This window comes from Lytechinus variegatus, chromosome 1 (assembly GCF_018143015.1).
Source record: "Lytechinus variegatus isolate NC3 chromosome 1, Lvar_3.0, whole genome shotgun sequence".
In the NCBI taxonomy this organism is placed as follows: domain Eukaryota; kingdom Metazoa; phylum Echinodermata; class Echinoidea; order Temnopleuroida; family Toxopneustidae; genus Lytechinus; species Lytechinus variegatus.
The window spans coordinates 75,302,417-75,329,470 of NC_054740.1; the positions used below are offsets into that span (position 1 = coordinate 75,302,417).

The 27,054-nt window shown below is 36.2% G+C and overlaps 1 protein-coding gene across 1 annotated transcript; it reads left to right on the plus strand.

Moving 5' to 3' along the window:
• Window positions 1-1,456: 1,456 nt before the first annotated feature.
• LOC121423042 (pleckstrin homology domain-containing family A member 8-like) lies at window positions 1,457-26,746 on the plus strand. The gene is made up of 13 exons (XM_041618324.1): window positions 1,457-1,614; window positions 10,836-10,952; window positions 11,485-11,640; window positions 12,466-12,590; window positions 14,474-14,635; window positions 16,300-16,340; window positions 17,014-17,307; window positions 17,751-17,836; window positions 19,498-19,556; window positions 20,444-20,574; window positions 22,455-22,525; window positions 23,799-23,860; window positions 25,889-26,746. Exons 1-13 carry the CDS (start codon window positions 1,575-1,577, stop codon window positions 26,084-26,086), a joined length of 1,542 nt encoding a protein of 513 aa, XP_041474258.1. The 5' UTR covers window positions 1,457-1,574; the 3' UTR covers window positions 26,087-26,746.
• Window positions 26,747-27,054: the final 308 nt, after the last annotated feature.

Here is a 27,054-nt window from a genome sequence, read left to right on the forward strand (position 1 = left end):
AATATCCTGTGCAAGTTTCAGGTCACATGATCAAGGTCAAAGGTCATGTGAGGTCAATGAATTTTGGCCATCAAATGGGGGTATCTGTTGAATTACCATCATAACTTTGCAAGTTTATTGATCTGACTTTTGAAACTTGGACATAAGAGTAATCAAGTATTACTGAATATCCTGTGCAAGTTTCAGGTCACATGATCAAGGTCAAAGGTCATGTGAGGTCAATGAATTCTGGCCACATTGGGGGTATTTGTTGAATTACTATCCTATCTCTGTAAGTGTATTGGTCTAGATCATAAAACGTGGAAATAAGAATAACAAAGTATCACTGAACATCTTATGCGAGTTAAAGTAGTTTTCAGAGTCAGTAATGCTGCTATGTTGAATTGCGTGATGCAGGATAGACGGCCAGAGGCATTCCACTTGTTATCTTATTCCACCCTTTCATTTTTTTTCTGAGAGAGCCTTAACGTTCAATAAAATGATTGCTCTTAACAAGTTTTTTCTACTATGGAGATAGAGGTCATAGGATGAAGTTAATTGGATAAGAAATTTTGTCAGCTTGGTATTAGCTTGAAGTACGTTTTTAGTAATAGAGTTGTACATATGTGGAATAGTCTTCCTGCATTATGTTGTTCTCCTTCTGTCAACTCCTTCAAAAATTAATTGCCTGGATGGACACTAGTCTAAGAAAGATGACTTGGTTCATGAGCCAGTATTGTCTTTGTTTTATTCGGTTTTAGCATACATGTATACATTTTCTGACAGCCCTCGATATCATGGATACTGTACTACCACCAGAGGATCGAGATACTACGATCGATGAACAGGCTCTCAAGAAAAAGAGTGGGTCTTTATAAACCCGTCATTAACTTTTCCCATAAATCTAACAAGGAAAGAAAGGCATATTACTTCATGCAATAACCAGAAGAATCTATCATTTTTGCAAAACTACCACCACCCTCTCCACCCCCTCCGGCTTGTATGGCCCCGTTATTGCCCTGTTTTTACACTTTCGGCCCAGCAAGCAGCTGGCCCACTGACAGAATTCATTGTGCCCCACCCCCTTTTTCCATGCTCAGCTGACGAAATGTCAACAATCAACTTCCGGGACCGTGGACCAAAAACTGTTTGACGTCACCAGGGGCCGATTGCACGAAGGGGTCTTTCCAGGGACCGTCTTTCGTGTCGCCCATCTTTTATGATACGCTATAAGTGGGGTGTTTCTGAAATTTATGATAAAGAATAAAATTCGTTAGCTTGCTTTTAAATCAAATTTTATACAATTTCATGATATATCACATCATTTCATAAACAAATATTTTGTTAATTTTAACGGACGAATGAAATATGTTTGCAGGTGATTTATTTAAAATGCGTTTCACATGGCGCATCATAAAAGATGGGCGACACGAAGGACGGTCCTTGCAAGGACCCTTTCGTGCAATCGGCCCCAAGATCAGTGGATAGTGGAGAATCAGAAGGTAGCCAGCAAGGGCAATTTCACGGCAATCATATACTCTTGTGGTCTGTTTTCTTTCACCTTTTGTGTCTCGTCAATTACAGTGAAATTCAAGATGGAAGGAATGCTGTACAAGTGGACAAATTACTTAGCAGGTGAGCATCTGTTACTACTCCAGACCATAGGCATAGGCTCGAGTCAGAGAGTGGGAATGGCAATGCCAATGGGATCTGGACTACGGTACGGACGCACGGGAGTGGAATATCGCTTCGGCTTTGGCGTGGCGTGGCGGTCTGTCTCGCGGCGCCCGCTCATCGGCCTCGAGTCGGCTAGCTATGCTCGTTGCTCTTGCTTTGATGCTGCAGAGAGCGCTTGAACTGAACGGAGGCCTGAGTTAGGGAGTCTGAGCTAGCCTGGATAGTCTGGGGAGTAAAAGACAAAAGTCATAGTAGGCTTACTCCCCACTGACGCCTGGCGAGGCAATTCAGGGCCACACGAAGGAGAGTTTTTTTGAGAAAACAATGTTGCTCCAAAATACTTATCTTGATACCTAATAATATTAAGGCAGTGTATACAGCCACACGCGTGTGTCTTTACCATCCAGCCACACGCGTGTGGTTATATCCAGAACACCTATCTGTGGATACCGCCACACGCCGCCAGTAATAACAGTAAAACGCGTATGTAGGTCTGACCGTCTATATCACGATCAAAATAACCTCATTTCTTCATTAAATTCTTACATTCTAAACCACTCTGATTTCTTTAAATCATTTCAATTTCATTCTCACCGTCTTCTCTCCTTGCTTTTCTTGTCTTATTACAAAAGGCCGCCTGTTAAATAGCAAATTCTCTTTTTCTACTTGTGTCGATTCTGGCTTCCTTCGCGGCGCGGTGGCAGACCCATATACAGCGTTAGCGCAGCGCAGTAGTAGACATACACAGTTTGGGTTTACGTTTGGTACGAATTATGAATATTCATAACTTAGTAGTACGTCTTGGTAGTGCTTGCATGAATATGCATGATTTCATTTTTACGATCTCCTGCTAACGATATCGATAGCCTCAGGAGATGAAATGAAAACGAATACTTAGTAGATGGATAGACAGATAAAATTTAGATAAACAGGAAACAGATAGAGTGATAGACATATAGATAGATAGATAGATAGATAGAAAGATAGATAGATAGATAGAAAGATAGATAGATAGACAGAGACACCGGGGATAGTGGACAGATAGATCTGACAGAAAGACAGAATATATAGGCCTGGCATTAGAATGAAATATGAAGAAAATAAATGAATCTATAAGTATTAGATTTATGGGTACCTACATTACTACTAAAACAAATGATTGGATAAATAAATAAATGAAGAAGTAGACCTAGGTAAACTTAGACTTCTGGTGATGGGAGAGGGTCATAATGTATATATCATAACCACTGGCGTAGCCAGGAATTTTCAACAGGAGGGGGGGGGCAAGGAGAATGTAAATTCAAAATTCCTGGCTACGCCAGTGGTTATGATGTATACATTATGACCCTCTCCCATCACCAGAAGTCTAAGTTTACCTAGGTCTACTTTTTCATTTATTTATTTATTTATCCAATCATTTGTTTTAGTAGTAATGTAGGTACTTATAAATCTAATACTTATAGATTCATTTATTTTCTTCATATTTCATTCTAATGCCAGGCCTATATATTCTGTCTTTCTGTCAGATCTATCTGTCCACTATCCCCGGTGTCTCTGTCTATCTATCTTTCTATCTATCTATCTTTCTTCTATCTATCTATATGTCTATCACTCTGTTTCCTGTTTATCTAAATTTTATCTGTCTATCCATCTACTAAGTATTCGTTTTCATTTCATCTCCTGAGGCTATCGATATCGTTAGCAGGAGATCGTAAAAATGAAATCATGCATATTCATGCAAGCACTACCAAGACGTACTACTAAGTTATGAATATTCATAATTCGTACCAAACGTAAACCCAAACTGTGTATGTCAACTACTGCGCTGCGCTAACGCTGTATGGGTCTGCCACCGCGAAGGAAGCCAGAATCGACACAAGTAGAAAAAGAGAATTTGCTATTTAACAGGCGGCCTTTTGTAACAAGACAAGAAAAGCAAGGAGAGAAGACGGTGAGAATGAAATTGAAACGATTTAAAGAAATCAGAGTGGTTTAGAATGTAAGAATTTAATGAAGAAATGAGGTTATTTTGATCGTGATATAGACGGTCAGACCTACATACGCGTTTTACTGTTATTACTGGCGGTGTGTGGCGGTATCCACAGATAGGTGTTCTGGATATAACCACACGCGTGTGGCTGGATGGTAAAGACACACGCGTGTGGCTGTATACACTGCCTAATATTAATAGCGTCGCAATTATGTAATGCAGAGCTACCAAGTCTCACGCATTATGCGTGAGACTCGAGCATTTTGGACTCTTGTTCATCCCCTCAAATCTCTGTCTCACGCAACTATCACAGCCTATCCCCATATATATTGTACACAATGTCTGTGATCTCACTCAGATTCACAGAAAATCTCACGCATAGCTGGTCTTTGAACTTGGCATCTCTGTAAATGGATAAGTACACTAAATCCCCCCATTACGTATAGCCTATAGTATAGGTCTACTCAATTTTTTACACTAGAAAAAATCCCAATATTAAGAAAAATAATGTAAGAAGATAAGCAGATACTCACCGATGATCTTGTCGCCATTTTCCTTCTTTGTTCGTAGCCTAGTTACAAGACGTGCGTACAGAGAGGGCAACGATATCATGAGCAGTGCCAATTTTTTTTTTAATTCAATCGGCTGATGAATATCGTGAATTGTAAAATACTTGCATTAGCCAATAAATATTTATGAGCAAGTATTTTACAATTCACGATATTTATCAGCCGATTGAATTTTTTTTTAAAATTGGCACTGCTCATGATATCGTCGCCCTCTCTGTACACCCGTCTTGTAAGTAGGCTACGAACAAAGAAGGAAAATGGTGACAAGATCATCGATGAGTATCTGCTCATCTTCTTACATTATTTTTCTTAATATTGGGAATATTTCTAGTGTACAAAAATTGAGTATACGTGATGGGGGGATTTAGTGCACTTATCCATTTACATAATTGTGACGCTATCAAGATAAACAAATCAAGTATTTTGGAGCAACATTGTTTTCTCCAAAAACACTCCTTTCGTGTGGCCCTATGCCTTGCTGCGCCAGGCGTCAGTGGGGAGTAAGCCTACATAAAGTAGATGACTTTTACTCCCCAGACGCCTCCAGGCTAGTCTGAGCTAAGCCTGGCCTAGCCCTAAGTCTGCCTCCACACATGGTTAGCCAGGAAGATTCTAACGGTAGAGCATGGCAGTGTATCCTATTACCGGACACCTTCATTTCAGTGCTATCAAAATGACAACTAACAGCTAAAGGAAATATTCCTATTCCTAATTTTCATAACATTTAAAATAGCAAGTGCAAAATTTTCTAGATTGTACAATGAATATGATAAAATTATTTTACATTTACCGTTTTCTTTGCATTGCACTTGCCGCATACCCCGTGACAAATTACATGATTCCAAGCGGGTAAAAATATTCTTCATTATAATGTTGAAGATTTTGGGTGATTTTTTTCTTCATATACCACATCATACATAAATTCTAAGTTTCAGTTTGCTTTATTTATATCGAATCTGAGCAGAAGTTGGTAATAAACTCGTGTTTGAAAACTACTTTTTTCTTGTTAGTTGCATGTTACATGGCACATTCCAATATTATGCGCGTTCGTATCGTGACCCCCTTAGTTCTACCGATGCACTGTTGATCACCGTCGACGGCTAGGCTCCAATCACGGTACCTCAGGCACGGGTACCTTGAGAACTAGCCATCGATTATCACCCACAATACACCACACCTCAATATTCGATCGAAGGAGCGAGCGGATGAGATTGAAATTCGGCAAATTAATCTGGCACATATTTCCATCAGAAAATATATACAAAACTATGTTATATGATATTTTAAGCATTTTTTTGTCATTTTAGAGATAAATGGGGTCAAAGTTTGATTTTTTCACCTTGTTTTTGCAATCTTCTTGTATGTACTGCTCTGTGAAATTGAATTGCGGAAGTCTTACGGCACGAAATTGTTTTCGTACGCAGTTATATGCACGTCCGGAATCATGATAGTGTCCGTTAATACAATACGTGACTATACCAGTAAATATCATCATACTTCTAACGTATGCTTACTCTCCATGAAGCCAGGAATTCCTTCCCATTCATCTGCATGTACAGTACCGCCAAAAAACCTGAAACCGCCAAAAAACCTGAAACTTTCGCCCCCGAGATTTCTACTTTCCTTCTAAAAGATCTAGCCCTAAATCATGTAAATGGGATACAACTTCATTTCAGACAGTTCTATGCTATCAATTTCATTTTTAAACAAGAATTCATAAAATAAAATGAGAAAACGCGCACATCCATCCTATGGGGAAGAACATTAGGAAACAAGATGTCGGCGTAAACATCGGGCGAGTCTCCCCAAGACAAGACCTGTATATGAATACTTGCATATGTACTTACATGTAATTTTTTTTTTCTATAAATCACCTTTTATTCATGAAAAAAGGGAATCAATTACAATAAAGGGCCCAGGTTATCAGTTCTAAACGAACGTAATACAGGGCAACATAAATTTAAACTAAAAAGAATCATAAACAAAGCCACATAAACTGTAGATCACAAACAGAAGTTTATCTTTTACAGCAGGCAATAATGATAAAAACAACCATCTATGTGGTGGTATGCATTGTAAATCTGGTTACTCAAATACATTTTTTTATTTTTCAGAGCAATAATGAAAGTTTGAAGCACAATTTTTTTAAGGGTTCCATATATAGACTGTACATGTAAAAGACACCATGCAATAAGCATGTAGAACCATATTATTTTTTCACTTGTAAACAATGTTAATCAATGGCATTTACATTTTACAATATCATTTTATCTCATCCTTGTTCTACTATTTCATCTTACCTTCAGCCAAAAACTGGAAACAAACTTTATATTTCTAAATCATGTAAATGGATGACAGATATTTCTTCATGTCCAGATGTGACACAGAAATGCAGCATAGCATTGCACTACAGTTGTGTTTGAAAATTAATAAAAGCTGCATGATTATGTATGGTTATTATAAAAAAATAAACTAATGAATTAATAAATGAATACTGCATCTGCAGGATCAAAACAACAATGAAGTTGACAATATTCTATTGCACTGTCACAGATAATGTAGATGAGTATTTTATAAGGCTATACACAAATAAAAAAGAATCGTTCAGAAATTGAAAAGATACAAGTTAGATCGAGTTTTAATTCAAGAAGACAAATTGTCTAAACTTGTAAATTCAAATCAATGTAAATCACATAATATAAACCAAATATAATGATAGATAGGTTGACAACAATTCTTTATAATATGAAATAATTAAAAGGCTTAATTGGTTAAGAGCTTGTGAGGGTCTTCACTCCATAGCAGAGTATTAAATTCAAATAAAAAAAACATAGTGATGATCTTAACTCTATTAAAGTAAAAGATAACGGACCAGTTCATAAGTTCTATAAAACGGGGAATAACTGAAATTCGTCAATCTAAAACGCAGCTGGTCCGCGTAGAGTGTTGTAGACTTTGGGTCTGATGACCAAGTCCTGGTATCCAGTGCCTTTCGCTCATGGCCAATGTCTTATCCATTCAATGATGGCTTTAAAAGCCAGCCTATGTATATGCGGCTGTAAAAATAATTACAGGGCAGTAATAAGCAAGGGTATCAATGATTAAAATTCCCTATGCCAATCAGTTTATAAAATCATTTCCATTTCAAAAGCCTGGTTACGTATAGTATTTATACAAGCACATAATAAAATTCAATGATTAGAGTTTGAATAATTCCTTCCTTATACATGACAAATATAATAGCAACAGTAACTAAAAAACTAAGGTCACCAAAAGTCGCTGTAATATCAGGCTCATAATTGAAGCTGTTAAAATAACTAATCTTCAGACCTAAACCGCCTTATACAATTTAGAATGCAAGAGAATTGGTTTACAAAATACTGTGAAGAAAATGAAATGACATACTTCGATCATTCCAAAATTAAAACTGTCATTGTCAGCCATTAAAAGTTTAATCTGAAGTGGCCGATTTATTTACGAAAGTAAATAGCCATCCCTCTAAATTTGTCGAGAGAAGGCGTTTCCTATCTAAACGTAATTCCCTAAAAATCACTCTTTTTAATTAAATGTAAAGCATGAAAAATACAGTGTACGTCCTTTTCGCAATACAATAAAATAAACATGAATTCCTTCAGTCCAAAAGGGAATGAATAATACAAAGTTATGATATTCCAGGGTTGATTTAAATCATAGATGCAAATAGCATATGGGTACAAACTTACAGTTATTTCTGGTTATGGAGATCCTGTTGCCTGCCGCCTCCTGAAAGGATCTCGTCAACCGTCAACAATCTGCCCAATCGAGCTCCAAACAGCAAGAAGGTTGACTAGAAATAATGGGGAAAATATACGCTAACACGCACATCCAGTTTCCCTCTCATAAGCAGTCAGACTCCTTTCCCTTGGGTTGGCAAAACAAGACTTTCTCCAAAAGCGGCGAGAATTGCTTCTGCCTACGTTCGCTTTCTCTCCTTTCCACCACACATAGAATCGCGCCACCAATAACAAATCTGACAAATCACGTTCCCGTCATAAAACCACATGACCACTTCTCGTTCATTCACACTCAATTACCCTCACATAGCCACAAAGAAAAAGAAAAATTCGATTGAGTGGAATTAAAAGAATTTCACGCGAAACAGTAACGAAGCGCTTGCCTATTTACGGCAGGGCTCTTATAAAAGAACATATATTTAATGCATTGGAAAACTTGCCTGGTAATTAAGGAGGAATCAAATAGCTCTGAGTAAAGCAGTAAATACTTTTGCAAGGGGAGAAGAAAAAAAAACTTCAGTACATTTCATTTTGACATGCACCATGTGGAAGTAAAATAATTTTTGCTCTTTCCATCTTTGTCTCGGGTAGATTCTACCACACCTCTCATTTATCTTATATCAATTAACATCACTGTTAAATTTTAATGACATGCAGTTCTGTGTAATAGGGCATCGATTGGTCAAAAATGTTTGTAGTTAAACATGATGACACTTCCCAAATCCATACACACTTTCTGGTATCCAGTGGTTCTTGTCAAATTCCTCAGCTATCGTATGTGGGTCCACTTCTGACACCCACTCCTTGTGGATATGACAGGTCACCGGATGATTTAGTCTTTTCTGTGTCAAAGTGCTGCGAAGCCATGTTTTATATGCGTGAGGGCACTGAAAGACCGCTCTGCCTCTTAAGAACTTGCAGGGGGATTCAATTAACAGTCTATTAAAGTAAGGTTTCCACTTGTGGAAACATCATAAAGACTTCAGGGGACAAAGTTCTGAACAACTCCATGTATTCTTCAATAGAAGAGCAGATGAACTGTTTCCTGAAGACCTGCAATTCTGATTGAATACTGTCATGTAATTCTGGGTACGCATATATAATGTCTTGGTGGAAGGCACCCTCTAGCAGCATGGCAAGCCAATTGGCCATGTCTTTAAGAGTCAGTTGATGTGAAATATGAATTCAAATTGCAAAGAGCACTGTCTATAACTTTGAAATATTCTCCTCAATATGATTTCTGATGCATATGAAATTTGGTGATTGCCTTTTCCAGTTTTTTAATCCAACTGAAGTGAATGCTTCATTCTTGCATTTTGACATATCCATCAAATTTTGATTTGCTGCTTTTATGCAAGTGTGGCATGTCTGTATTTGGAGGCACATGCAGCCAAGGATATTCTTCAAACCATTTCAACTGAAATTTAAGTATTTTGCATTTCAATTTATGTTCGGGGAAATGAGAGATACCAGAATGGTTTTGCTCCTTGGGAAATGAACTTGAAGGTGCTCCTAGCTTTGAGGCCGAACTACCCAAGTGGGCAGGTGTAGAAGTAATGGCATGGGATTGGGTAGCTTAAGGGTCATCTGGACTACAATGTTGGATGGTTGATGAGAAATCTGGACCCTGCTCTGCTGTAGCACATGGGTCAAATTAAATATCATCTCCAGAATCTTTGGTATGTACTGGACTATCATGACTGGCAGCTGAAGTAGAGGCTGGATTACATGGTGGGTGTGGCCGAAGTCGGAATTTGAACATGGTCATGTTTAGAAACCAGAGAGATTGACGGAAGAGATTGGTTGATCAGATGTGGCTGCCAAAGAATGGCTGGTCCATTTAGTGTGGCAGGCGAAGAGTTGACTGGATGACCATCTGTGACAGTGGAAGAGGAAACCTGATGATCAGGTGTGGCTGCTGAAGAGTACCCTTTGCGTCCAAGAGTGGCAGCAAAAAAGGGAGAATGGTCTATCAAGTGTTGTGGCCGAAGGGAGACTGGACAAGCAGGGCTATAGAAATTGAGACAAAATTTAAATGATTAATCATTTATGCTTATTTGATGTAGTATTTACATGTTTCAAAATGATATGAAAGTTTGGGTAAAATCACTGATACTACAATCAGTGTATGTACACTGATGAAGCAGGAAAACTCAATGACATAACTTCTGTTGACCTGGAAAAATACTACAATGCCTCTGATAGACTCATTGTGTGTTAAAGGCCGGGGGTTTTATTCTGAAAACATTCTATTCTTATATCTTATTTATGTCACTATATCAAATTGGTATTCTGAAAACATTGTTATCTTGTACAACACAAAAACAAAATGCCTCAAACAGACCACTTTGTTGTAAAGGCACAAAAGATGACTTGTACTTTTTGAAACTGGCACTTGAAAAGGTTTCCAGTTTCCTTTGTCCTTTTCTGGTTACAGGTACAGTTGAAGGCTGACTTGATATATTTACATCTGTGTAAAAATTAAATACAATTATTACATGAAGATAGTTGACAAAGTAGATGAGAGAAGGCTGGCTTGAGTTAGCGAATGAAGTACTGTAGAATCAGTAGAAGGAGAGTACATGTAGACTCGATGTTTCAGGCAGTGGCCTATTGTTGGTTTGAACATACAAAATAAACAGACAGACTCAGTCTCTAACCCTCAGTCTTTAACCCTCAGTCATTGACCTCTAGCTTCCTGTATGTTTAGCCTGGAGGCTTCAGACTAATAGTCATTTCACAAATACAAAGCTTTAATCATGATGAAGCCTCACATCTTATATGATTGTATTCAATCCTAAATTTTGCATATATTTCAAAACTATTTTTTTTTCTTTTTTTTTTCAGGTTGGCAGCCACGTTGGTTTGTTTTAGACAAGGGTATCTTGACGTATTACAAATCACAAGATGAGATGCAGCAGGGTTGTAAAGGATCTGTCAAGATGGCTTGCTGTGAAATTCAAGGTAGGCAACTTATTGCTAGTATGTTTGCACTTAACAACAAATATGCTATACCCAGCAATTGAGCTCATTCAACTTCGTATACATGCCAAATTTCACCTGAAATCCCATTTCTTTGGTATGAATGTAATGCTATCCAAATGTTAGTTTTGGATAGGCCGTGATAATTAGAAATGTATATTTATAACAAAATTGATTAGGCATTAAATAAAAAAAGTTGAAATACATGTATCTTTAATAGAAAATCACTGAAAGCATAATTACTTATGCTTTATTTGTTTTACATGAAAATAAATATGAATTTATGAATATTTGAATGAATTGGACTTTGTATTCTACACTTACATGCAAGTCCACAATATTATGTTATTGAACCAGGTCAATTTGCCAATTTCAACTACAGTCAATTGGTTTGATAGGGGTTTTTTTTACATAAAAAATATGTACTGTACAGATAGTGCCTTCTTTTGCCAAATATATAGCTTTGAATTATTATCTATGCTGCTTGTCTTTCTAATTTCATCTCTGCATGCAGTGCATAGTACAGATGAGTTGAGACTAGACTTAATCATTCCAGGAGAACAGCACTTCTATGTCCGAGGGACAACCCCTGCTGATCGTCAGAGATGGCTAGTAGCCCTAGGATCAGCTAAAGCCTGTCTTGCAGACTCTAAGATCCATCAAAAGAAAGGTCAGTCCAGGCCTGATATTCTACCGATATTTATCGGGTTCCCGATATTTTTTCACCAACATAGGTGGTCTCTGAGATCGATGTAAATCCGGTATAAAATTAAGGGGGGTTAGGGTGTCTATTTTCAATGCCTTATTCGCAAAAATTGCTATAAAATGAAGGGCACATTGCGCTCAAATTCACACAAAGTTATAAGTTCTGGCAACTTGCTGTCGTTACTTGTTATGAAAATTGCCGTCATGCATTTCGAAAACTTGATTCTTCGACGGCTATTTGAAGTTTATCGCACACGGTCGGTATTGATGGGCGCTGCCATTTTGTATTACCCACCAGAGCTGTTCGCGCGTTGCAGTGGAAGAAACAGCGTGCAGTCGGTGTGTGTGCGATGGCTGCATTCAATTCATGCATGCAGGCGCTAGGATAACCCAGGGAACTCCGGCTTCATAGCGGGCGGGAGCTCCCTGTGTTAGCGCTAGCCATGATTACGGTGATTTGTCAATACGGGAGTTCTTTCGTGCAAGCGAAAAAACAAGAAAAGTTTGTGAAAAATTATGGCTTTTCAACGGAAATTTCTTGATCGAGGTGAAAAGGCAAGGGTGAAAGGGATCGATGCTTAAGTTCGTGAGAAATGGACTTGGAAGTGGGTTGAAAAATCAGTGGATGGAAGAGTGGCAAGTGAGTGCATACGGAAAATTGAAGAGAATGTTCACAACATATTCTACAAGCTTCTTTTTATTCCCCTTAGCATTCCTTTCATCTTTCTTTTTACTTATTTTTTTTCCATTTGTATTCCTTATATATATATCTTGAATTGATATCTTGTAGAGGAATCAGAAGACACATTACGTACTAAGATGTCAGAGCTGAGACTCTATTGCGACCTTTTGACCCAGCAAGTTGCCAACGTTAAGACAGCCGGATCTTCAGGATCAGGTACCCCTGATATTGAGGTATGATATTTTGAATGGTGCATTGTGTCAGAGGAGATCTATGTATGGAGATAGCACTTACCCTCATGGGCATCAATCTTCATGGGTATGCGGGTAAAGTCCATGTATTCTGATAAATCTTTCCCTACCAAACCTTAGTTTATCAAACTAAGCTTATCACATGTTTGAATATAGATCAACCTTTTAGCCTGTACTTTATTGTGATATGAGGAATCTGGAGTGACTGACATTACAATGTAAATCTTAATTCCTGGGATGAATATAATTAGCTTCTCAGACATAATGATAATGATGAAGATAATGATATTGAATTTGATTTATTAATGAACTCCTGCTACTGACTTTATCTCTTTGCTATAGGTACTGAAATCTTTTAAGTTTTTAATTTATTCTATATTCTCAATCTTAAATACAATCAAAAGGGATGTAATATTATGAATGTGATAGCCTGAATTCAAAGAAAAAAAACATCTGTTTTAAGTACACTATGATTAATGAATGCATTTTGCCCATATATACTATTACAGAAAATATACAATTGAATGATATATGAGGGAAGCGCTTCATGTAGTTTTGTCAGTTAGTTTCAATCAATAATTTCTTAATCAATCAGGAGCAAGAATTTCCAGGGGGCTTATCACATGTGTCTGTTATAATCACTGACTATTTGCTTGATGAAACCTTCACTTAACAACCTGGGTTTAAACATCCTTTATGTAGTTGGGCAATTAAAAATAGCACTTTCATTTACATTATAACCTCTAGATTTAAGAGTAATCAAAAGCATGGTATGTATGGTAAGTTGAAAAGAAGGTGGTGGATACAATATGATACGAGCCATGTAAAGGCCTAAAACATGATCTGAAAGATTTCTTCCAATAATTATCCTATATTTATGTCTTTCGGTTTCAGTTTGTATCAGTCATGAAAATTGTGAAATTGAAATAAGTTTCCCTGCTATGTGGTTGCTCTGGCCACTAATAGCAGTGATTTAGAATGTTAGTTGTAAAATGCCATTTAAGTTATCTTGAGCAGTAATATCGATGGTACCAATTATGAGTGAAATTGTTATCATTTATAGTTTTAGCTGCAATTTATCTCTTCAGTAGAATTAGAATTACTATTATCATCATCATGACCACCATCACCTCATCCACAATAAAAAATTGCATAAAACACTGTCACCACCACCACCACCATCATTTCCATCATCATTTTCAACATCATCAGTGATAAAAATCACCAACTACAATATGATTATTACTGTCACTGTCAACAGCATTATCATCACTGCCATCACTATTAGTTTATCATCATTAGCAATGTAATCACTATAGTTATTACTTCCATCACTATTATCTTCATCATTAGCAGCATAGTTATAATCACCAATACCATCATCATCGTTACCTTCATCATCATCAACATCATAACCACCACCATCATCATTGTCACCTTCATCAACATCATCACCACCATCATCTTTATCATCAGCGCCTTCTTCGTCATCATCGTTGTCACTACCACCACCTTTATCATCATCATCACCCTCATCATCATCATCATGAGGCTCATCACCATCATCATCACCACCACCATCTTTATCATCATCACCTTCATCATCATCATCATCACCATTATCATCATCATGATGAGGCTCGCCACCATCATCATCAACACCATCTTTATCATCATCATCACCATCATCATCACCATCATCACCCCCATCATCATCACCAGGCTTACCACCATCATCATCATCAAACACCCTCTCTATCCTAATTATCATCAGCTTCAAGACAGTTTAGATCATTCCAACATTTTCAGTATTAATTACTCAAATTACTAAATATCGTGTAAATTTTTTGTTCCTTTTTCTTCAGAAACTGAACGAGTCATCATCATTACTTTCTGCTACTTGCGACACTTTCATCATGACATTACAAGACTGCATGAAGCTTGCCAAGGAATCCTTCATTCCAAATATCCACAATATGGATATCAGTAACACTGTACTGCCACCCTCAACTCCTTTCTCTGATAAGGTTTGTTAACCCATTAATTACAGATTTATTTAAGGTCTTAATAATTTAATAAGATTGATTGCAATGCTGATATTGCTTTCTTTTTTAAGATTTATGCATTTTTCTTTTTCTAAATATGTGTATCTGAAATAAATATAAATAGACAAGCGGGATGTTCATGATATAGAAAATAGCTTCATTTCATGGGCCTAGGGTATAATGATTTTGTACTTTCCATTGAAATGCCAATTCAAGGATTTGAATGATAATTTGTGTCATTAGAATACCTGAATTGCTTTCCAAAATTCTACCAAACAATCCCATTGTGTAAGATGTAGTATTAAAAAAGATTATATTTGCAGTAATTGCACGCATTGGAAGTCGATACCCCTTCCATTTATTGATTTATCATCAAATTTGTGACAAATTTAATTCATCACTTTATCTTAAAACCAAAAAGGAAAGTTTACAGAACATGTAAGCAACATATCTTGTGGACAGGAGAATTTGCTTAATTTGTACTTTCAGTAAAATCCTTGGTTTTGATTGGCTGAGAGGCACTGGCCTCTGACTGTTACTACAGTAACTGCCATAGAAAGTCAACTTGTCAGTGCTGACTGTAGCAGGGTATTTCAAATTGTTAAGTAATACATGAAAATATGAATGCGATATATCAATGTTCCCCAAGTTCTTCTTTTATTTTCTTTACTCTATTCAGATATTTTCATTATTGTCTCGCCTGCATAGCAGAGCGAGACTTTAGTCGCCGCTTTTCCAACGGCAGCGGCGTTAATATCAAATCTTAACCTAAGGTTAAGTTTTTGAAATGTCATCATTCAAAAGTATTTGGATCTAGTTCATGAAACTTGGACCTAGGGGTTATCAAGTATTACTGAACATCTTGCTTGAATTTCAGGTCACATGTTAAGGTTTTAAAGGTTAAAAGGTCATTTATGGTCAATGAACTTGGATCATGTTGGTAGGTTAATCAAAATCTTAACCAAAGGTTAAGTTTTTGAAATGTAATCATAAATTAGAAAGTATATGGTCCTAGTTCATGAAACTTGTACATAAGGGTAATGAAGTATTACTGAAGATCCTGTCCAAGTTTCAGGTCACATGACCAAGGCCAAAGGTCATCTAGGGTCAATGAACTTTGGCCATGTTGGGGATTTGTTGAATTACCATTGTAACTGAAAGTTTATGGAACTAGTTTATAAACTTGGACATATGAGTAATGAAATATCACTGAACATCCTGTGCGAGTTTCAAGTCACATGACCAAGGTCATTGGTCATTTAAGGTCAATGAACATATTATATTATTATATGAATTGTGTATTTTATGAATAGTTATTTCAAAGTCAGCACTGCTACAATATTAAATTGCTTAATGCAGGAGAGACTGCCAAAGGCGCTCCACCTGTTAATGTTATAGATTTCAATGCATTGCACTAAAAATGTGTGTAGAGTGTAGATTGAAAATTAATCTAATTCTATCAGTACAAATTCAACTTTAACCATGCAATACGACAGACTGAGAACTTTTAGTTCATTTTCAAAATCTGTTGAAGAAATTAATTTTAATTTTAAAATAAATGGTAGCTTTATGAAATAACTTTGTTTGAATGGTTTTCAATTTGATAACATCGCTTTTCTTTCTTTTTTCCTGTTCCTCATCTTTAGAAGAAGTCAGGAATGCAGAGATCTATATCAGCAGAAGATAGGTAAGTTCTTGTTTAAAATGCAAGTTTTGATAAAGATATCATTTTGAGTTAGGTACTTTGTTCCAATATATCATGATCTACTGTTGCATGCATACATTTTTTAGTTTTCCAAAACTTCTGTGTGAATGACGAGCAGTTGTGTATTTTGGATCTGAAACAACAGTTATTTCTGAATTCACAAAGATGATTAAAACTGTTTAATCAAAACCATGGTTATTATGGTCTTTTTCTTGTTATATCATATGGATTGAAAAAGGTCAAATAATGAATGGACATTTTTGTCAAAGAGCATCAAATAACACTTGTTCTAATATAGATTGTATCTGCACTGTATTGAAATCAGTTAAAAGCCACCTTCCCTTTTGACTTGGATTCACTGTTGGACCTTCGTGAATTGAGGACCTCAGTATATCGTCTTCATAAATTTAAAATAGCACCTTGAAATGTGAAGAAAATTCATCACTCAAAATGACCTGATAGCTGTAATTTTTTTCTGTGAATCATTTGTGCCAACACTAGGGTTAGCATTCTGAAGGTACTTTGAGATCATGTTCAACAATCAACACTAACTTGCTGCAAAGATTTTGTAGATTTAATAATGTGATGTTGGGGAACTTATTATTGTTTGTGAAACCACACCCAGTCAATACATTTCTTCCTCTCACAAACCCAGATATACTCCACATTCATCCAACAAGCTCGGGGTCACAACTCGTTACCGGAACCTTGAAGACATGGCAGCTCGTTCAACTCCCCGCTCTCGCCCTATCAGTCGAACTCCGAGCATCAGCAGTCAGGAAGGGGTGCAGGCTGCCATAGCAACCACCCCAAACAATGAGAGCAAGAGATCGCTATCTCAGCCAACCACACCCGTGCTTGAAGAGATACCTGTGGTAGTGAACGGAGCGAGTCCAGCAACCAGCGTGGAAGCAAGAGTACCAACATTCTTCTCAGAGCTCTCGACCAAGTAAGTGACATTGTTTTTACTAGGTATTTCTTTGTTCGCAATAGTTGTATGTATCTAGATGGCCATCTATTTTCTGACTCGATAGTATGCTTCAATTTTCAAAATGATAATGGAAATATTAAGGTTTCAAAGCAGGAAGATGCAAAGATATCGTTATAAATCACATTCCAGTTTCTGCTAACTTGTATGTTTTGTTTTTAATGAATTGTGGTTTCAATGGATTGGACTAAATAATTTATAGTCTAAATTCAGTTTTAACAACAACCATTTTCTTTTGAAAAAGTTTGCAGAATTATAGATCATGAAGCCCATTATGTTGGTCCACTGAATTTCATTCACTTTAGTTGCAACTTCATTTCAGATTTCCTGATACTCGAGTAACTCCTTGTAAAAGTGTACCTAATAATGAATCCCATCTTGATTTTTTTTCATTGACATTTCAGATTTGTTGATATTCAAGTAGCACCTGATAATAGTATACCTACCCAGCCATTCCTTGATGCTTGTACTTGTATAGTTGGAGTATTTGGTAAGTTATAGGCCCAAATTAATGTGCTATAAATTATCGTACTTGGGGAGAATTAAATAAAGTTTTGCATACAGTTAGAAAATTTTCTCGGGTACTAAATTCAGTTTCCTGGTCATTTCAATTCAAACAAGCTTTTTGATAAGTTGGAACATGGTCTTTTCTGATTGAAATTCATGTTGTTAACAAGGAATGGAATGATTGAAATATTACTTGTCAAATTTGATTACGATTTCGGTCCTAATATGTTAAAATACCAGGGCAATTTTGTAAAGTAACGCTTAACTTTATGGACAGCTTTTATATAGAACAATCTCCTGCAGGGCGAATAATTATTTGATAACATACATAAATGAAAATTTGAATGTATGATATTCTGATGATCAAAATCTACAGTTTTATTGAGATAAACAATTTGTCACTTTACATTTCATATCCATTGGTATGTTAATAAATACCGAGATTGAGATAGGATTTATTAGGTGCACACATTTAACACGATTATTTGACCCTCGGCTCCGAACCTTTTGCTCTTGAATTGATGCTAATCTTCACTTGTTATGTGTCCCCTTCATTGCTTCCAACATCCATGGCCAGATCATGACTTTGTATTCAATTCACACCAATGTGTAGATTTCTCTTTCCATTTGCAATTATCCTTTTTCTTCTTTTGTAACCATGTATTAAATGCATTAAAAGTGATTGTGATTTTAATCACAGGATAAGATGTTTTCCTGAGCATATAATTGTTGGGCTATACAATCCTTGTATCTTAAAGTGATTTGGCACATATTTTACTTTTTGAATGAGAGCACCATTAAAGGTCAAGTCCACCTCAGAAAAATGTTGATTTAAATCAATAGAGAAAAATCAGACAAGCACAATGCTGAAGATTTCATCAAAATCGGATGTAAAATAAGAAAGTTATGACATTTCAAAGTTTCGCTTATTTTCAAAAAAATAGTTATATGAACGAGCCAGTTACATCCAAAGGAGAGAGTCGATAACGTCACTATTTCTTTTGATTTTTATTGTTTGAATTATACAATATTTCAATTTTTACGAATTTGATGATTAGGACCTCATTGCCTGAAGCACAAAATGTTAAAACAATGGAATTCCACGTGTTCAGGGAGGAATGAAACTTCATTTCACATGACAATGACGTAAAAATAAAAATATTTCATATTTCATATAATAAAATACAAAAGAAACAGTGAGTGAGTGATGTCATCAACTCTCTCATTTGGATGTAACTGGCTCGTTCATTGTTGAATATAAGCAAATATTTAAAATGCCATAACTTTCTTATTTTACATCCGATTTTGATGAAATTTTCAGTGTTATGCTTGTTGAATTTTTTTCTTTTTATTCAAATCAAGTTTTTATTGGGGTGGACTTGTCCTTTAAAGAATTTGTTAATTAAAAAGAAATCAGAGACTGCTCAGAAGCAGCTCTCATTTATGGCTTTTATTTCAGAACCTCATTTTGTTTGATATCAGTCTCCTATTACTGTAGAGAACTCTTTTCTAGGTAAAAGAATGTTGCTTCTTATATCACAACTCTAAAGTAGGGCTTTTTTAGATTCTGTGGTTTAACAGCCCTCTTACAATTTAAAAAGCTCTTAATATTGACTCCTCTCTCTCTCTTTCTTGCGTCCATAGATGCCTTGAGTCCTACTGCATTTGCACCTGTTAAAATGGATGTCAATGGGAACATAAGGGTAAGAAGAAACGTCAGACTGCAAGTTGTCAAGGTTTTGAACAAGGTTTTTCCTTGGATGCTCATAAACTAGTCTTTGCCTTTAGCATGTGCAGTCATTAAATCTTGTTGAACAACTTTATTTTGTTGCAGTGCTGTTTCCAATGAAAATGATTGAAATAAACTGTACTAAAATTAACCTTTTTATCCATGAATCATTTATATTATTTAGCCCTAATTCATAGGAAAGATTTTCAATGAAAAATGTTGAAAAGAAAAAGGAAAGTGCATGCAAAGGCAGAACATCATTTGCGGGGAGAAAGCAATTTTAAGAATGTGAAACCGTGAACAATATTACTCTCTCTGTCCAACGATAGCGGTGCTTGCTGATTGGATAAATAATTAGAGGGGTAGGCCATTGCCATACAATAGCATTTTTCTCTATTTTCTTTTTGACTACTCAAAATGTTCTGGCATCAATTTTCTGGTTTATTTACAGATAGAATGAACTACCTTTGTATTGCAGGTGGACACTATGCTTATACACAAAGCACATAACATAAAATGAATGCATGAAAAGTAAAAAGGGTTCAAACTTGCCAAAATCAGGGAAAAGGTGTATCCTTTTTGACCTTATGAAGATAGAATATTTAAGAAAATAGAATATTGAGTAGGGTAATGAAAACATGGCAAATTAGTTGTTTAGGGTACTCTGAGATCGATAGATGATAACTTGTGTTAGGTCCATTATGTAAGTCCATATATGAGCAGGATGTCCAATTTGTAATTAGTGGCCTCCCGGGAACAAGAGAGAGTTTGTCATTACTTTACCTGACAATTATGTAGGTCGATGATTATATAAATAAAGGTATTATATTTCATGGGTTTATCTTTTTATTAACTTGATAGAAACTTCGTCAGAAGCAGAGTAGCGATCCTGAGATGTTTATGAATCTTCAAGGTATGGTCCAACAAGAAGTCAGAAGTAAGACCACACAAGTCAAGAACTCAGCGACAGACGCCCTCATGTGGCTAAGGAGGTACAGTCCAGGGGCTACTCTCATGAATACTTTAATAGGCTCTTAACCTGATGTCAGAGATTCATCTTTTCATGGGAAAACTTCAGAGGGGCTAACCAAGTTTCTCAGCATCTTTCAGGATTAGTGTATGAAAGATGCAGCTCTAATACCATGATTTATATAGCTTAAAGGGGTACTCCAGGCTAAAAATACAATTTACACAGATGAAAAAAAAATCACACACACAAAACACTGAAAATTTGATCAAAATCTGACAGGGAATAACAAAGTTGTGACATTCTAAAGCTTTGCATTAGTATGGTAATAATGGTTCTATGCTTGTCCTCATGAATATGCAATAAACAAGCTGATGAAAACATTTATTCAAAATTTTTTCTACCATATCACTAAATTTCTATTTAGTTGTAAATATGCACCTCAATTCCATTATGAAAATGATATTGTGGGTGACTCTGACGATTGACTAGATTCATGCTAAGATTGCTGGCATGGGTAATCTTGCTAGCACTACAATGACAAGGAGCTTAACGATAGAAAGAATCATAATCCTGAGATGGAATTTTAGTGATATCTTCAAGCAGATACGTGTCAGCAACGATACTGTCGAATACACATTCTATTGGATTATCTGTCAAAACTAGTCCAAGTTCTCTATCAATAACATTATCATCATCTGATTTGCCTGACGATGTTGAAGGCTGGTCACTATTCTCGACAGCACTGTTAGCAGTAGCATGCTGTTTCTCAGGCAGGGTTTTGGACATATCAACCTTCTGTCGCTCACTGGTGCAGGAATAATTCTTGATAGATGTCATGGATCAGAGACAGTCATTATATCACGTAATGAATAACCAGCACGGTCTATAAAGGTGATGATCATTGCTCTGAGGCTGTGATTAGTGCATCCTCACACATCTTCTCTGTCATGGATTCCAGTGTATTTTTTCGTGTCAAACCACACATCATCATCATCTTTGACTTTATCTTTCGGCCTCTTCCACATGAATTCACAAGATGGATTCAGCTTTGCAAGATACTTCTTGGCAAAGTACACCATGCAATCTACAAACACCTTTCGCTGCAAGTCTTGTGGTTTTGATAGTTCAAAACTGTTCTGAAGACGTTTCATGTCAGCATCAGTTACGGGTGGATGATGTTTTACACATGCCTTCCCGCTTGCCTTCACCTTCACATGATTCGAAACAGGAAAGTCCTTGCCTTTTATGTTTACTCCCTTAATCAACAGAAAGTGTCACTGTAAAGCAATCTTTATACAATGCATAGTCTTCACAGAGTGCACATCCCTGTTTAGCTCATCCGGCCCGAAGGGCAAGATGAGCTTATGCCGTGGCGTGGCGTCCGTCGTCGGTCCACAATTTCAAAATGCTACTTCTTCGCCATTCGAAGTCCGATTTCAATTCTGTTTGCTTTATATGATAGCACTAGGTGGGGGATTCAAAACTTCTATACAGAATTTTGAAATGCAATAAATATGCTAATTTAAGTGCATTTTTCAAAATTCACAAAAAATGCTTCTTCGATAACAAACCTGTGATGTCATTGATGGAATTGTGCATTATTCCATCATTGATGTCATGGAATAGTAAATTTTCTTTGGTGGGCGTTTCATTTTCAACATAATCACAATATAGTGAGAATGTGTTTGGTCACATGATGCTATTTGAACCAATAACTATACAGGACTTAATTATATGGGATTTAAATAATCACTATATATAGAATCTGTTGCATGTAAACATAACGTCAATTACTTCTTAAATCTGTAGCGTTCAAAATTTATTGCTTTTTGTGATTAGAGTTGTTTGATTGGCACTTAAAAATTGCTACACCTTAATTTCCTCATTTCTTGATACATGTAGAACACTGGAATTCATACGAGAGTTCTTAAATGAGATCTTGACTGGAGAGCGAGACATGAACCTTGCAGCAAGTAAGTCATTTTTTCTAATTCGGGCTACCCGTTTTCTAATAATCATAGATAGTTATCGATACACTCCATATTATCACTAAATTTTATGTGTAATGTTGAAACCCTGACTGTGTATTTTCCATTTGGCTGTAAGTGGCAAAGTGCTGAGATCTGAACTGCATTGACCGTGTTAATCAAGGGATTCATTTCGCTGGTTCTCATCTACTTCCCTGAATTTAATCTTTGCAAAGCATTATTGGTATTGCTGCGATTCGTATTCTAATGCCAGTGTGGTGTGTTATTTGTACAAATTTATGAACATTGACAATTTGATTAGTATGAATTCTTGTACTCACAGTTCACAGTGAAAAGGCAATGCGAAATGCCTCAGCATCAATTATCTGTGATGAATGCAGGGTAATCTAGTCCGATAGCAGTATAGTTGATTGCGTGAAGTGGTAGGACTGTTTGTATTTATAAGCTATGGTAGGTAAATTGGAGCCTTGTTGGGACTGGTGTATTTGTAACCAATAGCACGCAAACTTTTGCAAGTTAACATTTATGTCCTGCATAGCAGAGCAAGATTATTAGGTGCCGCTTTTCCAAAGGCGGCGTCAGCGTCAACATTGAAATCTTAACCAAGGTTCAGTTTTTGAAATATCATCGTAACTCAAAAAGTACATAGACCCAGTTGATGAAACTTGGACATATGGATAATCAAGTATTACTAAACATCCTGCTGGAGCTTCAGGTCACATGACCAAGGTTCATTTAGGGTCAATGAACTTAGGCCATGTATGGGGAATTGACATCGAAATCTTAACCAAGATTAAATTTTTGAAATGTTGTCATAACTTTGAAAGTTTATGGATCTAGTTAATGAAACTTGGACAGAAGGGTAATAGTAAACACTGAACATCCTCTCTGAGTGTCAAATCAAATGACCAAGGTCAAAGGTCATCTTAAGTCAACAAATTTTGGTCACATTAGGGTATTAGTTGCATCGCCATCATAACTGTAAAAGTTTATGGATCTAGTTCATGAAACTTGGATAGAAGAGCAATCAAGTATCAGTGAACATCCTGTGCAAATTACAGGTCACATGACCTAGGTCAAAGGTTATTTAGAGTCAATGAATGTAGTGTTTTACTATCATTTAATGCAGGCGAGAGACTGCCAGAGGCGCTCCACTTGTTTTTTCATTCATATGATTTTGTAAAATGTTTTAAAGCAAAATCAGGCAAATCGATAGAGAATTTGTTAAAGTTTATATGTTTATCTCACTTCTTATTAGCAAATGCCTATGGAAGAACTCTGAAGAGGTACCATGGATGGGTAGTACGAGGTGTATTTGCAGTAAGTATTCATATATTTGTATTCTACGTAAATTACGTAAAATCTCCAGTAAGTTTTTGTCTCACCTGCAAAGCAGAGTAAGACTATAGGCGCCGCTTTTCCGACGGCGGCGGCGGCGTCAACATCAAATCTTAACCTTAGGTTAAGTTATTGAAATGACGTCATAACTTAGAAAGTATATGGACCTAGTTAATAAAACGTGGCCATAAGGTTAATCAAGTTTTACAGAACATCCTATTAGAGTTTCATGTCACATGACCAAGGTCAAAGGTCATTTAGGGTCAATGAACTTAGACCATGTTGGAGGGATCAACATCGAAATCTTAACCTGAGGTTAAGTTTTTGAAATGTCATCATAACTTAGAAAATATGTGGACCTAGTTCATGAAACTTGGACATAAGGTTCATCAAGTATCACTGAACATCCTGCACGAGTTTCACGTCACATGACCAAGGTCAAAGGTCATTTAGGGTCAATGAACTTTGGCCGAATTGCGGATATCTGTTGAATTCCCATCATAACTTTGAAAGTTTATGGATCTGATTCATGAAACTTGGACATAATAGTAATCAAGCATCACTGAACATTTTGTGCAAGTTTCAGGTCTCATGATTAAGGTCAAAGGTCATTTAGGGTCAATGAACTTTGGCCGAATTGGGGGTATCTGTTGAATTACCATCATAACTTTGAAAGTTTATTGGTCTAGTTCATTAAACTTGGATATTATAGTAATCAAGTATCTCTGAACATCCTGTGCCCATTTCAGGTCACATGACCAAGGTCAAAGGTCAATGAACTTTGGCCGAACTGGGTGTATCTGTTGAATTACCATCATAACTTTGAAAGTTTATGGATCTGATTCATGAAACTTGTACATAAGAGTAATCAAGTATCACTGAACATCCTGTGCGAGTTTCTGGTCACATGATCAAGGTCACAGGTCATGTAAGGTCAATGAACTTTGGCCATGTTGGGGTTTTTTGTTGAATAACCATCATATCTCTGTAAGTTTATTGGTCTAGTTCATAAAAAGTGGACATAAGAGTAACCATGTATCACTGAACATCTTGTGCGAGTTAGAGTAGTATTCAAAGTCAGCACTGCTGCTATATTGAATCGCGTGGTGCAGGTGAGACGGCCAGAGGCATTCCACTTGTTTGTTGAATAACCATCATATCTCTGTAAGTTTATTGGTCTAGTTCATAAAAAGTGGACATAAGAGTAACCATGTATCACTGAACATCTCTGAACATCATTAGGGTCATTGAACTTTGGCCGAATCGGGGGTATCTGTTGAATTACCATCATAACTTTGAAAGTTTATTGGTCTAGTACATTAAACTTGGACATTAGAGTAATCAAGTATCTCTGAACATCCTGTGCGCGTTTCAGGTCACATGACCAAGGTCAAAGGTCATGTAAGGTCAATGAACTTTGGCCATGTTGGGGTTTTTTGTTGAATAACCATCATATCTCTGTAAGTTTATTGGTCTAGTTCATAAAAAGTGGACATAAGAGTAACCATGTATCACTGAACATCTTGTGCGAGTTAGAGTAGTATTCAAAGTCAGCACTGCTGCTATATTGAACCGCGTAATGCAGGTGAGACGGCCAGAGGCATTCCACTTGTATAAATATTTATGCCTCTACCCATTGTGGGTAGTCATAACTTTCTTATTTTACATCCGATTTTGATGAAATTTTCAGCATTGTGCTTGTCTGATTTTTCTCTATTGATTCAAATCAACATTTTTCTGAGGTGGACTTGACCTCTAATACACCGTTGGTATAATTATTTGTCACCATAGCATGACCATGGCATTAGACATTTCAATTGGAGCATTTAATCTACACATTTATATCAATTATTAGATTGAAATTAAGTGTTAACTATATTTGTTTTATAGTTTTAAAATGAATATTCTTCAGATATAAACCCGCTATAAAGCATGATGTTTAAGAGGATTCCTTACCTTGATTTTATTTCAGTGAATTTTAATTTTCCTACTTTGATGTTCTTTTGACAGCTTGCAGCCAAAGCCGTCCCCACCATAGAGTACTTCCTTCAGTTCTTAGCAGTGAACAAAGAAGATGCAGAGAGAGATGACTTTGAGAAAATCATCTTTGCAGACCTGAAGGAGTGTGTAACAGCACTCACCAAACTCACAACCATTCTCAGAGATCATTATGAAGCAGGTAGTCTGGAGTCCGATGAGATTGTATGATGTGGGTTTTTTATGTTTAATGAATCGTTGATTTTGTATGTACTTGTTGTGTTTACACTTGTGTAAATACAGCCGACAGATGAATTGAAGGCTGCTAGAAATATTTAAATCGTCCAGAGTTAAAATTATATTTCTTTAAACATTCATTTGGAATATCATATTGACTTTTTCAATTAAATTTATTTATATTTCACCTGTCCTTTTGATTTTAGTATTATAAATGTATTTATTAGATGATATATTTTTAACTTTTACACCTCTGTCCACTGTATTGAGGCATGCTTCCTGGGAGGGGGTTATATTTCATACAGCTGTTGGTATGTTAACAACAACTTTAGGAAAGACTGGTACCTATTCTTGTTCTTAACTAAGGTTTGATTGCCATTAGTCTTATAATCTGGTATTTGTATATTAAAAATCCTGTCAAAAGCATCTGATTTCAAAGTTTTCTAATTGTCACAATCCTATTAGAGTGGAAATTCAGTTCAAGAATAATTTGTCTAGTTTTTATTTTGTTGCTTTACAATGAAATACATTTGAAACAAATCAATCCTATTTAAACGTTTGTATACATGTATGGTTTTCCATGTATATAAATTTCTTTACAATACTATGTTTTTAATAGTAGCTTCTTTGTTTACTTTCATTGCTAATGTAACAGTCATGTGATTCTAATACATTTTTTAGATTTTACCCTAAAATTGAGGGTGTAATATTTATCAATGTTTTTAAAATTATTACTAATGCTCTGTCATGTTGGCCTTTTCCAATAGCTTTATGTAGAAGATAAACCTATCAAAAGAGAACTGGCCTGAATTTGTATGCTTGGTTGTTTGTAGGACAAACATTGAACTTACACATGACTAACATACATTTGTCCATATACTAGTAAGTGAGTCACTTACAGATGATTTGTTTCAAAGGTTGGCTAAAAGGAAATTATCTTGCAGTTTCTTTTGTAAGTAATC